The sequence below is a fragment of the Oryzias latipes genome, chromosome 7 (genome assembly GCF_002234675.1).
Source record: "Oryzias latipes chromosome 7, ASM223467v1".
Lineage (NCBI taxonomy): Eukaryota > Metazoa > Chordata > Actinopteri > Beloniformes > Adrianichthyidae > Oryzias > Oryzias latipes.
In genome coordinates this window covers 34,103,760-34,116,428 of record NC_019865.2, presented here as the reverse complement: position 1 = coordinate 34,116,428, position 12,669 = coordinate 34,103,760, and the positions used below count along the sequence as shown (strand labels likewise).

At 41.6% G+C, this 12,669-nt stretch overlaps 1 protein-coding gene across 2 annotated transcripts in view; it reads right to left on the bottom strand.

Moving 5' to 3' along the window:
- LOC101171727 (voltage-dependent L-type calcium channel subunit alpha-1D-like) overlaps positions 1-12,669 on the bottom strand; it is a 91,390-nt gene that overhangs the window by 14,504 nt on the left and 64,217 nt on the right. For both annotated transcript variants that reach the window (XM_023957109.1, XM_023957110.1), the window contains exons 38-43: positions 9,169-9,265; positions 8,983-9,085; positions 1,201-1,302; positions 634-764; positions 290-418; positions 148-205 (exon numbers count right to left, since the gene is read on the bottom strand). In XM_023957109.1, coding sequence (XP_023812877.1) covers positions 148-205; positions 290-418; positions 634-764; positions 1,201-1,302; positions 8,983-9,085; positions 9,169-9,265 — 620 coding nt within the window. The remainder of the gene's footprint in view (positions 1-147; positions 206-289; positions 419-633; positions 765-1,200; positions 1,303-8,982; positions 9,086-9,168; positions 9,266-12,669) is intronic.

Below are 12,669 nucleotides of genomic sequence, written 5' to 3'. Positions count from 1 at the left end.
TTTTATAAAAAATAAATGGTCATAGGGGGACTTGAGGCCCAAGGGTAAAACAAAGACTAGAAGTATGTGTGATTCAGAGTTTTACAAAAACACATGTAAGAATATGTAGGATATGCACGGTGCCTGGGTGTAAAACAGTTATTTTACCAGTGGGTGTAAGAATGGAGCCTCTTCGTTCTGTCTCTGCTTCAAATTGGTTTTCAGCCTGTGGAAACAGTCAAAGAAATGTCACCGTGCAGTTACCTTTGCTAAGTTTTGATATAAAATATGTCCAACACAGCATCTGCACCTTGTAGGAGACACTGTCCTCCAGCTCCTCTTCCTCCAGCATGGCCTCTTCCTGATCCAGGTCTTCATTCAGAGCCAAACGCATCTCTGGACCCAGGTCCTGAAGAGTCTTTAGACCTGCTTTACATAACTACACCAGAGGACAAATAATCCACTCACATTTTCTCACTTTTAAAGATCTCATTTAAAAAAAACATATATGAAAACCAGACACTTGAATCTATTGATAGAGGACATCGGGAGAAAAGGACACATGAATTCATCCAAGCTCTATTGCTTCATTTAAAACATCTAAACACTGAAAATGAAATGCCAACAGTGTGTGAAAGAGACATTCATACAAACCTGGATAGCAGACGGATTGGTGGAGTTTGGGTCCCCTGTTAGATCCCCCTTCTCTTTTCTCTTCCTAAACTTTCTAAAGTAATCCTGGATCAGGAATGTTGCATAAAACTTTCCAACGGTAACTTCTTCTTCTGTAATTGAGAAAGAATTCATTCTGCATTTTTATCAGAACTTCCTACAGTTTTAGCACTTCCAGCCGGATTCTTCAGGGATGGTCAACTCCAGGCCCCGAGGGCCGCATTCCTGCCTGTTTTCCAACATACTCAGTAGCATAAGCATTTTCTGCAGTATTAGTATTTTTTGGAATATTCTTCATGCTGATCAGAACTTCTTTTTTTAGTACTCTATTTAGCATCTGCACATCCTTCTGCTTCATTGCTTCCTGTAGAATCTGCAGCTCCAGATGCAGCAATATTTCCTGCTGCATCAGTACACTAATCTGTACACCAAATCTTCTTGTCCCATCAGTTATTTACTGGGTATTCTGTACTTCTTGCTGCATAAGACATCCTGTTGGATCAGTACCGTGTGCAGCATCAGCAGTTCCTGCAGAATGTTTTCCCTTACCTTCATGTGGAGGGATGACTTCATCCAGCAGTTTGGGCTTCATTCTCTTCCAGATCTTCCTGATGATGGCTCTCAGTTCTTCGTTCTCCTGTTCAGGATGACCTGTGAACAGCATTGACAGGTCAAATCATTTCTGGAAGGCTTAGGCTTCTCATATCTTTTCCCCCCATTGCAACTATGATATGTTCCCACTAACCAAGGTAATCGATTACTTTTTGATGGGTTTATCTCTTGAAGTCACATCATTAAAAGCCAGTGGATTGTGTGCAGGCTCACTAAAGACCTCAGAAGTTTGTAAACTGCAGAAGTTCCCTCAATGAGTCATTGTCACTAGTGTTACGGATGACAAGTATAGCAAATAGCAAATTTCTTTTATATAAAAACAAACAGTGTTGTGCAGATTTCTTCCAAACTGTAATTCCTCAAAAGTAATCCTTAAACTAACAATGTCTCTATATTAATTCCTCTGTTACTTTTAACTTTTTTTGAAAAAAAAACGCAGAACCAGGAGGGAAACTAAGAAATAAACAACTGAGCATTTTAAATTTGGCTGATAGGTGATATGGTAAAATGTAAAGTACCATGAAAATCCATCCATTCATCTTCCTCCGCTTATTTGGGACATGGTCGCGGGAGCAACAGTCTAAGCAAAGATGCCCTAGCGCAGTGTTTTTCAACCTTTTTTGAGCCACGGCACACTTTAACCTTGACAAAAATCCCGCGGCACACCAGCATCCAAACATTTTTAAAAAAAAGGAGAAAATCATAGTCTGTATTGATCTACAGTCCCTCCATGATCTCACGTGCATTTTTGTGATAATTGTGTCAGAAGAAGCTGGAAGTTGCAGCTGTTTTTTTTCTAAAAGATGTAATAAAAGTTAAGTTAGAAGATTTAAAAACTGTTTGATTTGTGTTTGTTGTTGTTTCAAGACCTTAAGAGGAGAGACTCATTGTGCGTCGAGGCGTTGTCATTTTAACCCATTGCATCATGGGAGATGTAGTGCAAAAATCCACCGAAGACTCGCATCTCTGAGCTTCATGGTTTTGTTCACTTGTTCCACGGTCTGATACCGAATTCTGTGTAAAGCTACACCGCTAAAGACGAGCTTTAGCTGGTATTTTTGTTGGAACTGAGAGACTTATGAGCTAAATCGAAACAAGGAAGTATAGACTTTAACCACTTCTGATTGGTCAGAATGATGACATGTGATTGAGACTCCAAGAATGATTGGCGGAGAAAGTTAAAGGGGCGGGACTTTTCAGAAAACGGCTTTAGTTGCGGTGAAATCGCGGTACCGTCATTCTTATCAAAATGTCGTTAATTGAATCAAATAAACACAGAAAAAAGTATTTTATTATTTTTCATATTCCTAACTACTCAGTGTTTTATCAGGACCTGTTAGGATGAACACAGAGCTGATATGCTGGAGATGGAAAATGTTTTCAGATCAGATAATGAGGGCAATTTCCCACAGCACACTTGACAATCTCCCACATGGGACACCAGTTGAAAAACACTGCCCTAGCGACCCGAGGGGTATTCCAGAAAGCAGGTTCTGCTAGCTCCCATGGTAAGTTTGAGGCTAAGGAAGTTGATAACCTCAGTTTTCGGTTCCAGAAACAGTGGTATGTTTCAGGGTAGGTCAAGTTGCCATAGCAACTCTGAACATAACCTGGTCTGGAGCAGGTTTAGTTGAAGGTTAGTTTGTTTTCAGAGAGGTGAAGCAGCATGGCGTGTCCATTTGAAGATGATTTAGTGGATGAAGAAGCTCAGATAATACTTTTTCCACCATGAGAGGGCGATAAGACCACGTATGGATGTTGGAAAAATAAACTTTTTTACTTTGATGTAACTTAGTTATTTGCTTCAGTTAAGATAATTAAAAATCTTTTTTTTTGTTAAGTCAGTTTAAAAATAACACGTAGTTGTCAGACAGTTATTTTGCTTTCATTCAAATTAATTCAATTAAGTAGGTGTAACTTTGGTGCTGCTGTTAGATCTGCACCACAAGGGATTGTGGGATACCATTCCCTTTGCCTGTCTGGACGGATTTGGGTTTAAGTGTGGCTTTTTGACCAAATGTGTTTAGTTGTTCAGCTGTTTTACTGTTTTTTACCGTGTTTTGACAAGTTATTTTGTATTACTTTGCTCAAGTCTCTGCACTATGAGGGAGAGGATGATGAGTTTATATAGCACCCCTACAGTCAAGTGATATATTGACAATGTCGGGAAATTCCTAAATGAATGAACGCAAAAAGCACATACTGTTTTGTTCTTTTTATTGTCATAAGAATGAGGATCTGCCGGCTCAAACTTAGACAAATGAGAGTTCAAGAATTATAATTAATTAAGATGGAAAAAAAAATTACTTTAAATTTAACTCAATTACTTGTTACCAATTGAAGTAATTCATTTAAGTTGGCAAAATTGGATAAGTTATATATATATATATATATATATATATATATATATATATACATATACATATATATACATATATATGCGTCACATGAAAATGGAAATAAGTACAGAAACTCGTGCGTTTACTTCGTCTGTTCTTCTACTACAAGCAGAAACTCTTTCTTTTGCTGATGATGCAGCCGTGTTACTTTTTTGATGGACGTATAATCTTCAGACGGGGTCATTAATCTCATACTCCGTTTCACTGAAGTATAGCACTTTGTTTTATGTCTCTGTGTTGGAGCGTTTTGTTATCATTTAGTGTTGCAGACGCTGGTCCTTGGTTTATTGATCTACTGCTATTAAATATTCTTCAACTTGCCGTTTTTGCGTCAAAGTCGTACTCTGCATCTGAGTTCTTGAGCTCTTACCAGGATGACAGTCCCAGCAGTTTGTGAAGTTCCGTTGCCTCCAACAGATGGAGCCTTTTCACCTGATGGTGGGATTGCCTCACTTACCCAGAACTTGCGTGGCTGCATGTCTGGATTGTTGGAGCTCCATGGCCGCCTGACATGTCTGGAGCAGCCTTCACCTTCACCCTGACAAATAGGACTTGGTCCTCCTAAACCGTTTGATGGCACGGCTGAGGATTGCCAGTCATTTCTTGTTTGGGTCGGCTCCAGTTTGATTTCAACCCCAGTTAGTTTCCATCAGAAAGGAGCAAAGTGGCCTGTGCCCTACGTTTTTTGACAGGCAGAGTAAAACGATGGGATCGGGCGGTGCCCCATTGCAGTTCCTTCAGTGCTTTTTCCACTCATCTTTTGACTGTTTTAACCCCTCCACGCCTCACAGAGCAACTGCTTCTCAACTCGTCTGGCTGTCCCAAGCGTCCAGCACTGTTTCGGATTATGCAATAGAGTTCCACACAATTGCCGCCAGGTCTCATTGGCCTAATGAGGCACTTGGTTCCACCAAGGACTTTCTAGCCCCTTAAAGCTTAATCTAGCAGCGAGGGAGGTTCCTGAAGATTTGGAAGCCCTGATTGATCTCACGACTCAGGTCTACTTACGCATGAGATAGAGAACCCAGTTCCTGGTCCTAGGACACGTCACCATCAGCGATCGATGTCACCTGACCCTTCCCATCGTCGACCCGATGACTGGGCTCCATCCTCAAAGATTTTGTTTTGGAGTCCGTTCTGTTTATTGAACTGTTTGAATGCTGCTATGTTTTGTTCTTCTGTCCAGAAAACATTTGCTCCAGAGCCTCCTGATCTTGGCAATGTTCCTCCTGTTTACCATGACTTGGGTGATGTGTTCTGTAAGAGTAGACCAAGTCCCTTCCCCCACACCATCCTTATGACTGCCCCGTGGACCTGCTCCCAGGAACTCAAGCACCCAAGGGTCGTCTGTAACCCTTAAGCCCTTCAAAGCGATGGACCAAAGGGGGGGGGGGGGGGGGGGGGGGGGTATAAAGCCTCATAAAGCAACAAGTTGCTGGATATTTATAATCATTACTGTCAGGTCAGGTTTAGATGTAACAAATCTAACAGGTGTGGGGCCTGTCCACACACACACTCAAATGTAGCAAACATACCTGTTTACTCCAATGATGGTCACAAACAAACGAGTACCATATTTACACGACCATAAGGCGCACTTAAATGTCTTAAATTTTCTCCAAAATGTATGGGGCGCCCTATGAGGCGCTGCGCCTAATGTGTTGTTGTGGGACATAGCAGATGACGGCATGAGAACGCGGGAGGGAAGTGTGGCGTGAACAACAGAACATCATTTTTTACGACATCGTTGAAGCACAGTTTAAACTGCAAGCTATCAGCTGTGCGGAGGAACGTGGGAGCAGCTGCCAGAGAATTCAAGATGAATGGAGTGGAGGAAGTTGGAAAACGAACTCCGACAGTCAACAAGACAAAGCTGAGTTTCTGCGGAAAAAGGCGACTCAAGCGATGGATTGACGATCGCTTTGGAAAGAATCTCTGCAGTCACCATTTGACTGAGGGTAGTAACGCTTTAACTTTCGCTTGAAACGCCGTCATCTTTCCATCCGGGCGAGGATAACTGTGCCACAGCAACTTCCATCGGATAACAATGAAAAGATGTTTATCATCTGCTCATACTGCAGTAAAAAGATCACCAACAAACACCTGCAGCCCAGCAAATCACCAACATGGACCAGGCGCTGCTGACTTTCGACATCCTGGTGAGTCACAGTGTCGAGAAGAACAGAAGCGATACGGCAGCAATACGCACAACAGGGCGCGGCTTTTATTGTTGTGGGAGGCAGCGCCGGGCGAGTTACGCTACAATTTGTGAATGGATTGTAGAAGCTTGGGCTAACGTGTCTGCTTGCACTGGGAAGACTGAATCTGCAATAGGTAAGCAGTTTGGCATAACAACAATCCCAAACACAATTTGTAAGAAGCATTTCAAGGTCCTGGAGTGGCCTAGCCAATCTTCAGATCCCAACTAGGGGTGTGTATTAGCAAGAGTCTGGGGATATGATACGTATCCCGATATTTTACCGGAAAACATTTTCTTTCTTCTTTTCTTCTTTAAGTATGACCTAGAAAAAAACTCTACCTGAATTTCAATATGTCTTCCATTGTCATAATAATAATGATCACAATGTCAAGCCATGCAACTGTATCTTGTATATAAGTTGCTTTTACCCAAACACATTAATAGTGCTTTTATTTTTGTAACTTAAAATATAGAAAGGGAACAGTCAACATTGTCTGATTTCCACAACAAAATATTTTTCAGTATAAGACAAAAAAAGGAATGAATGTGCTTTACTTTAACCAACAAGGTTCTACAGAATGGTTGAAGAAATAAAGTGCTGTTTATTTTCAACATTAATGTAGCTTCTCCAGTACTTTTAAATGGTTCAGGAGTCTGAATGGTGCTTCAAAAATAAAAGGGGGGGGGGGGCAGTTCTTTCCAGAAACAATAAAGTGTGAAGATGAGGCAGCATTCCAGGATAAAGGAGGTGCTTTAATGTGGATAAGATGCTTTGTTTCCATTACAGTCAGCTCTGCAGCTGCAGCCCTGCTTTCTCACTCGCAGAAGTAAACTAGTAACGCTCCTCGCCACGACGTCGGCCTTTTTTTTGGAGCATTGTACACTGATCTATCAGATCGCTAAACAAGAATCGATTGCTGGGAGGTTCTGCAGAAGTTTGGCTCACTTTGCCGATAGCATTTTGGCCGATGCTACATACATTTACATCTTCACAACATATATAGATTGTTATTGAATTTCTATACAAATATGTCTAAATGTGTAAACCGTTTAAATACAAAATCGAATCGAACTGAATCGAATGAATTGACAGAATCGAAAAAAATCTTGAATCGAATCAAATCAATTCTAGAAATATTGGTGATACCTAGCTCTGCTGCAAACATTGCTTGAACTTCTGAGCAGGTTTTGATTTTCATTCTGGGAATTACCATGCAGTAAATTTAGAGGGTTGCTCCTGGTCGTCCAGTCATTTCTGAAGCTCTACAATTTTGTTGTCTTTTTGCTCATGAATAACTTATATTTGTTCCTGCTGAATTTTAATGACCATCTCTTTCCAAGCCATCAAGTGTTTTTTTGTCTTCTACAAAACCCATCACTGGTGTTTTCTTTGGAGCCATTGTCAGGGATCACTTTTCATATTAAATTAAGTTTTAAGATGCTGCTACCTGTTGCCCACTGCTAACAAGGCGTCAACCTGGAATTTTACTGAGTTACACCCCAACACTGATGGTAATTGTATTGTAGTTTTAAATCCTGTCATAGCACTGAAAACTGCTCTGCTCAGGGTGTGCAATGACCTTCTTTTAGCTGTGGATTCTGGGGCCTCTACTGTTTTCATTCTTTTAGATCTTACTGCTGCTTTCGACACAGTGGATGACAGTGTTTTATTAGTCCGACTGGAGCACTCTGTCGGTGTGAAGGGCACAGCACTCAGTTGGTTCAGATATTATTTAGGTGGAAGGAGTTTTTCTGTCTCCAGAAGCTCCACTCAAGCATGGTTTACCCCAGGGCTCAGTTTTAGGCCCTCTTTTTTTCTCGCTCTATCTGCTGCCACTGGGGTCCATTTTTAGGAAATATAATGTTTCCTTCCACTGCTATGCCGATGACATCCATACTTTTGTTCCCTTAAAATCTGGAGGAGCTGAGGGTCTTGGGAATTTACAGAAGTGCTTGGCAGAAATCAAATCGTGGATGGAGCTGAACTTCCTCTGTCTGAACAAAACAAGACAGAGGTGTTCGTTTTTGGAAAGACTGACTTGCTGACAGGCTGCTGTCGTGCTGTTAGCCACCTGGACCCCTCATATGCTCCTTTTATTAGGAATCTTGGGGTAAACCTTGACAGGCATTTTAAATTTGACAAACATGTCAGTGCAGTAGTCCAGTCTAGTTTTTATCACTTGAGGCTAATAAGCAAAGTTAAGCCATATCTATCTCCTCATGCCCTGGAACAAGCGATTCATGCTCTAATCTGCTCCAGACTGGACTACTGTAACTCTCTCTACAGTGGTATAGATCAGTCTCTGCTTCGCCGTCTCCAGCTGGTTCAGAATTCGGCGGCCCGCCTGTTAACGGGGACCAGACGGTGTGAGCATATCACTCCATTTTTACACTCTCTTCACTGGCTGCCTGTGTCTTTTAGGATCATTTTTAAGATTTTACTTTTGGTTTTTAAATGTTTGAATGGTCTGGCACCGTTGTATCTCTCTGGGCTGTTACATGTGTATCGTCCACATCGAGTCCTAAGATCTGAAGATTAAATGCTTTGAATGGTTCCAGGCTCGGCTTGTGACTCAGGGAGACAGAGGCTTTTCAGTTGCAGGTCCGAAACTCTGGAATGCTCTCTCATTCTCTGTGAGGTCAGCCAGCACCGTCAGTCATTTTAAGTCACTTTTAAAAACTCATATTTAAAGTCATGCTTTTAACTCCAGTGAGTGGATTTAGTTGGTCAGCTTGTTAATTTTATTCTTTTACTGTTTTATTGCTTTTATTGTTTCTTTATTGTATCATATTGTTTCTGATTTTATGTGATTTTATGTTAAGCACTTTGGTTGCTTCTGCTTAAAAAGTGCTATACAAATAATGAATGTTTTATGTGGAAATGAGAAAAGAAATAAGCTAAATATGTGTCCTTCAGCAGAAATGAGTCCCCCTCAGAGGTTGTTAGGGTTTCATCCAGTTAACAGATTGAGAAACTTTTAACAACAACATAGCCCCTTGAAACATTTGGAGGGAAAACAATGATGAGCTCAGAGCTTTGATAAGCTGAGCAATGCAGTTTTGTCGCTGTGACTGTGAGTTTTACCTCATCAAAGCTGATGGCTTTCTGCAGCTACTCACCGTCTGTCTTGATCTTGAGCGCAGTACGAACCAGAGCAAAGAGTGTGGCGTTGAAGGTCACCATCCCATCAGCGTTCAAAGGCATGTTCATTGCCACTAGACGCTGTAATAAAGAGGAGAGGAAGACCATTTGAAGTCAGACTCACTCTGGAATTATGTGCAGAGCTGCAGCACCACCAGCTTTACCTTACAGGCCACTCTGTGTGGACAGAGCTTCCCAAAACCTAATGGAGGCTGAATCCTACGCAACAGAGCCACCACATCCAGATGTTTGATTCGGCCTCTGAGAACACAAAACACATAGTGAAGTCACCTTCTCCATTTAGCATGAAGAGCGGCCAAACTTATGTTTGCATTGTCGTTGGCATTCTCTAATGGTAGATTTTATTTTTTTGTCATGTTTATTAATTATGACAATTTCTGCATGCAACAAAAAAACAGGCAAATTGCTAAGAAGTTATGCCATTTTAGTTATACACTATGCACAATAAGTTCGAGATACTGTGAAAAAGTGGTTGTTGTGTACACAGCGTTTTGTTTCACACATCGTTTTTACAGTCTATGGATGCACCCTGCATCCAGGGGCGCCACAAAAGGAGAAAGACAAAAAAAGAAAAGAGAAACCTATGCTTATTGACTGTATTAATGCCAATGCTATTCTATTCTTTTCTATATGCTATTCTATATGTATAATATATAATATTATACAGTATAGTCTACATTGTGCATTTATCTCTAGTTTTTATTTATTAATTTTATTTCATTTGTATTGTTAAAATCACATGTTAATAGACTAGTGTCCCATCCTCCTCTTCTGTCCCCAGATGTGCTGCTAAAGTTTCTCAGTTCATCCTGTGCCAATCCTCCTGTCGCCCACACATCCCAGCACATTCCTGCACTGATGAAGCAGCATGAAGCTCTGCTCCAGTAATCTCCCCCTCAGCAGTGCAACCCAGAAGTGATGCAGCAGCATCAAGTACTTCTCCTCCGATGGATAGACCTAGCTCACTGGCTATCTCATTTCACTGATAAGATAGCTGCGAATTGCTTTGAGAATCTCTGCCACTCTTCCTGTAATTGACTATAATGTACTTGAAATCTACTGCAATGCAAGTGGATTTGACATCAGAAGTGTGAACAATGTGGTCGTAAAACAGTTGTCATAGGAAGATGTTGTAAATGACTTTGCTGCAACCTGCCGTAGCTGGTTTGTCAGATTGAGGAGGTGGTGTTGTAGTTTTTTAGTAATTCAAGTTGAGGCAGCAGCAAAACACCACTTCGTCCTACTAAAATCATCTTTTAGATAAAAAATATTAATCCCATTTTTTTTATCTTATTTTATAAATTAATGTCATTTTTTTACATGTTTTATTATGTACTTTAAGCTATTTATATGTAATATAAAATGTTTAAAAATGTTGCTTTCTTGTATTTGTTTCTTTAATTCTAAGTATTTTGATGTACAAAAGCATTATCAGTAAAAGAAAATTGCAAAGAGAAAGTTATGAAGTTTCTTGTGAGTGTATGTACACTAGCACTGAAATCTACTGCAATGCAAGGGGGCGCCACCAAAAACCTTGCCTAGGGCACCAAATTGGCTGGACCCGGCCCTGGTTTCACTTTGCAGACTTTTGGGATGAAGAGAGGATTGTATTGGGATAATAGACACATCTCATTTAGTGTTTTCCACATAATGGTCTCACTGCTTAGTGTGCCTTACTGCGCTCAGCACACTGTCTCCTTGGTGTGCCTTTAGGGGCCGAACCAAAATATTCTAAAAGAAAAACGCAGCATCAATCTTAACATTCTGTGGGTATAAAAACTTGATTTTGTCAGTAAGTCATTTCAAGTTCATCATTCCAACAGCTGTGAACACACAACGTTGCTTAACGGACGAGCAGCTCCACCTGGCCATAGCGCCTTCAGGTTGGTGGTAGACAGTCAGGTGTTCCAGGTGAACTTGGTGAGTCTCAAAGTGTCATCAGCAGACTTGCTTCAAGACACAAAACTACTGCTTGAGTTTGTGACAGACCCAGGAGTGAAGCCCCGCCAGTAATAGACCACAACCATGACCAGAACCTAAATACCTCTGACCTCAGACATGGTTTAGCAAACGCCACACACATTTACCTCACATTTACCAGATGTGAGGGGTACTAGGGTGTTATAGTTTAACTCGGCTCTGTCCCTTTGTCTCCCTCTTTTGGTCATTTTTCTCTTATGGATGCCCTCTGGATTTTGTCATCTCCTTTTTGTTTTGTCATCACAGGTGTGCAGGATTACTGGCAGGGACTTATGACACACCTGCAACCCATCCACACTCATCCTGACTATATTTAACATTAGTTTTGCCAGTTCTTTTCAACCAGTCTGTCAGCTAACGGCTAGTAGTTACCATATCAAAGAAGAAGAAGAAGAAGAAACCCTTCCCTGCCTCAAGTGAGCCCACAAATGTTATAGGATAGGAACTCTTATGCTTCTGTTGTTAGGGACTGGAGGATCAAAGTAGGAGATAGCAGGCAGTCAAAGGTTTAGACAATTTATCGGGACCAAAAGTTTTGATCAGGAGAGTAGCCTGGCTGGCAGGTGGCTTGCGTTTTCAGGAGCTGGAGATTAGGGCTGGAGATCTACTGCTCCCTACCCCATCCTTGGTCTGCACATGCTTACCATGCTCATAGGGGACCACCGCTTTTCCTGGGCAGGGGGAGTGCTCTCTGCTGGACTTCCCACAGTTTGAGTGGGTAGTTGCCTGGAACATGAGGTGTGTCTCCCTTGGGGGGGGGGGCTGGTCCATGCCTGGGGTTTGGTGAGGGAATGCTCAGAACTACTGGGTGGGGTTGGGTTACTTTTCTGGGGCTGGGGGTGCTCTCCAATGAATTGGATCCTCTGCTGGGCCCCCTGGCATGGCAGGAGGGCTGTTCTATTGGCTGGGCTGGAGCTTGCATTGTCTGTGCTCCTCTGCTCCCCTCCTGCTTTCTGGCACTGGGGACCCCTGTGGTGGTCCGTCTGGCCCTGGTCAGGGTGGCTGGCATTGGGTCCTTGATCTGGTATCCCGTGTGGGTATCTGGGGAGCGCTAGCTGCTGCTTCAGCAGCGGGTTGGTTTGGGTGTAACCAGACATTCTCCCTCTTTTTACATTCCATCATCCACCACAGTAGAACATAAGCACTTACCTGAGCACAGGTGTCAGCTCACCTTTGCACTACTAGTATCCATGATGGAATGATATGCTTGACATTGGTTTGTTTTTGGATGCACACATATGTGAGCTGTAGTTAATTTGTGTATGTGTTGATATGTTTGAAAGTTTTTGGGTCAACAGAGTATGTGTAGACAGACCCCGCCCTTTTGACTAACATCTACATCTGACAGTTTTGATGATAAACCTCCAGCAACTTGTTCCTTTGTGAATTTACCCCCCAACACAAATTTCTTTAATCATCCTCCAACTTCCTTAACCTCCTTTTTTTTCTCACCTTTCTTTGGTACCCTTATCCCCCATATTTAACATCCCACTGTCTCCTTTTCTCTTCTTTTTTTCCGATCCGATCAAACAAAAATCTATACAAATATAATTTTTATAGATGTAAACTATAAAATATAAACTAAAGTTTAGCCTCAAATACAAAAGGGGTTTATAGAAATATACACTTTGTGTATCAGTAGATTAAAAACTCCTATTAAAGTC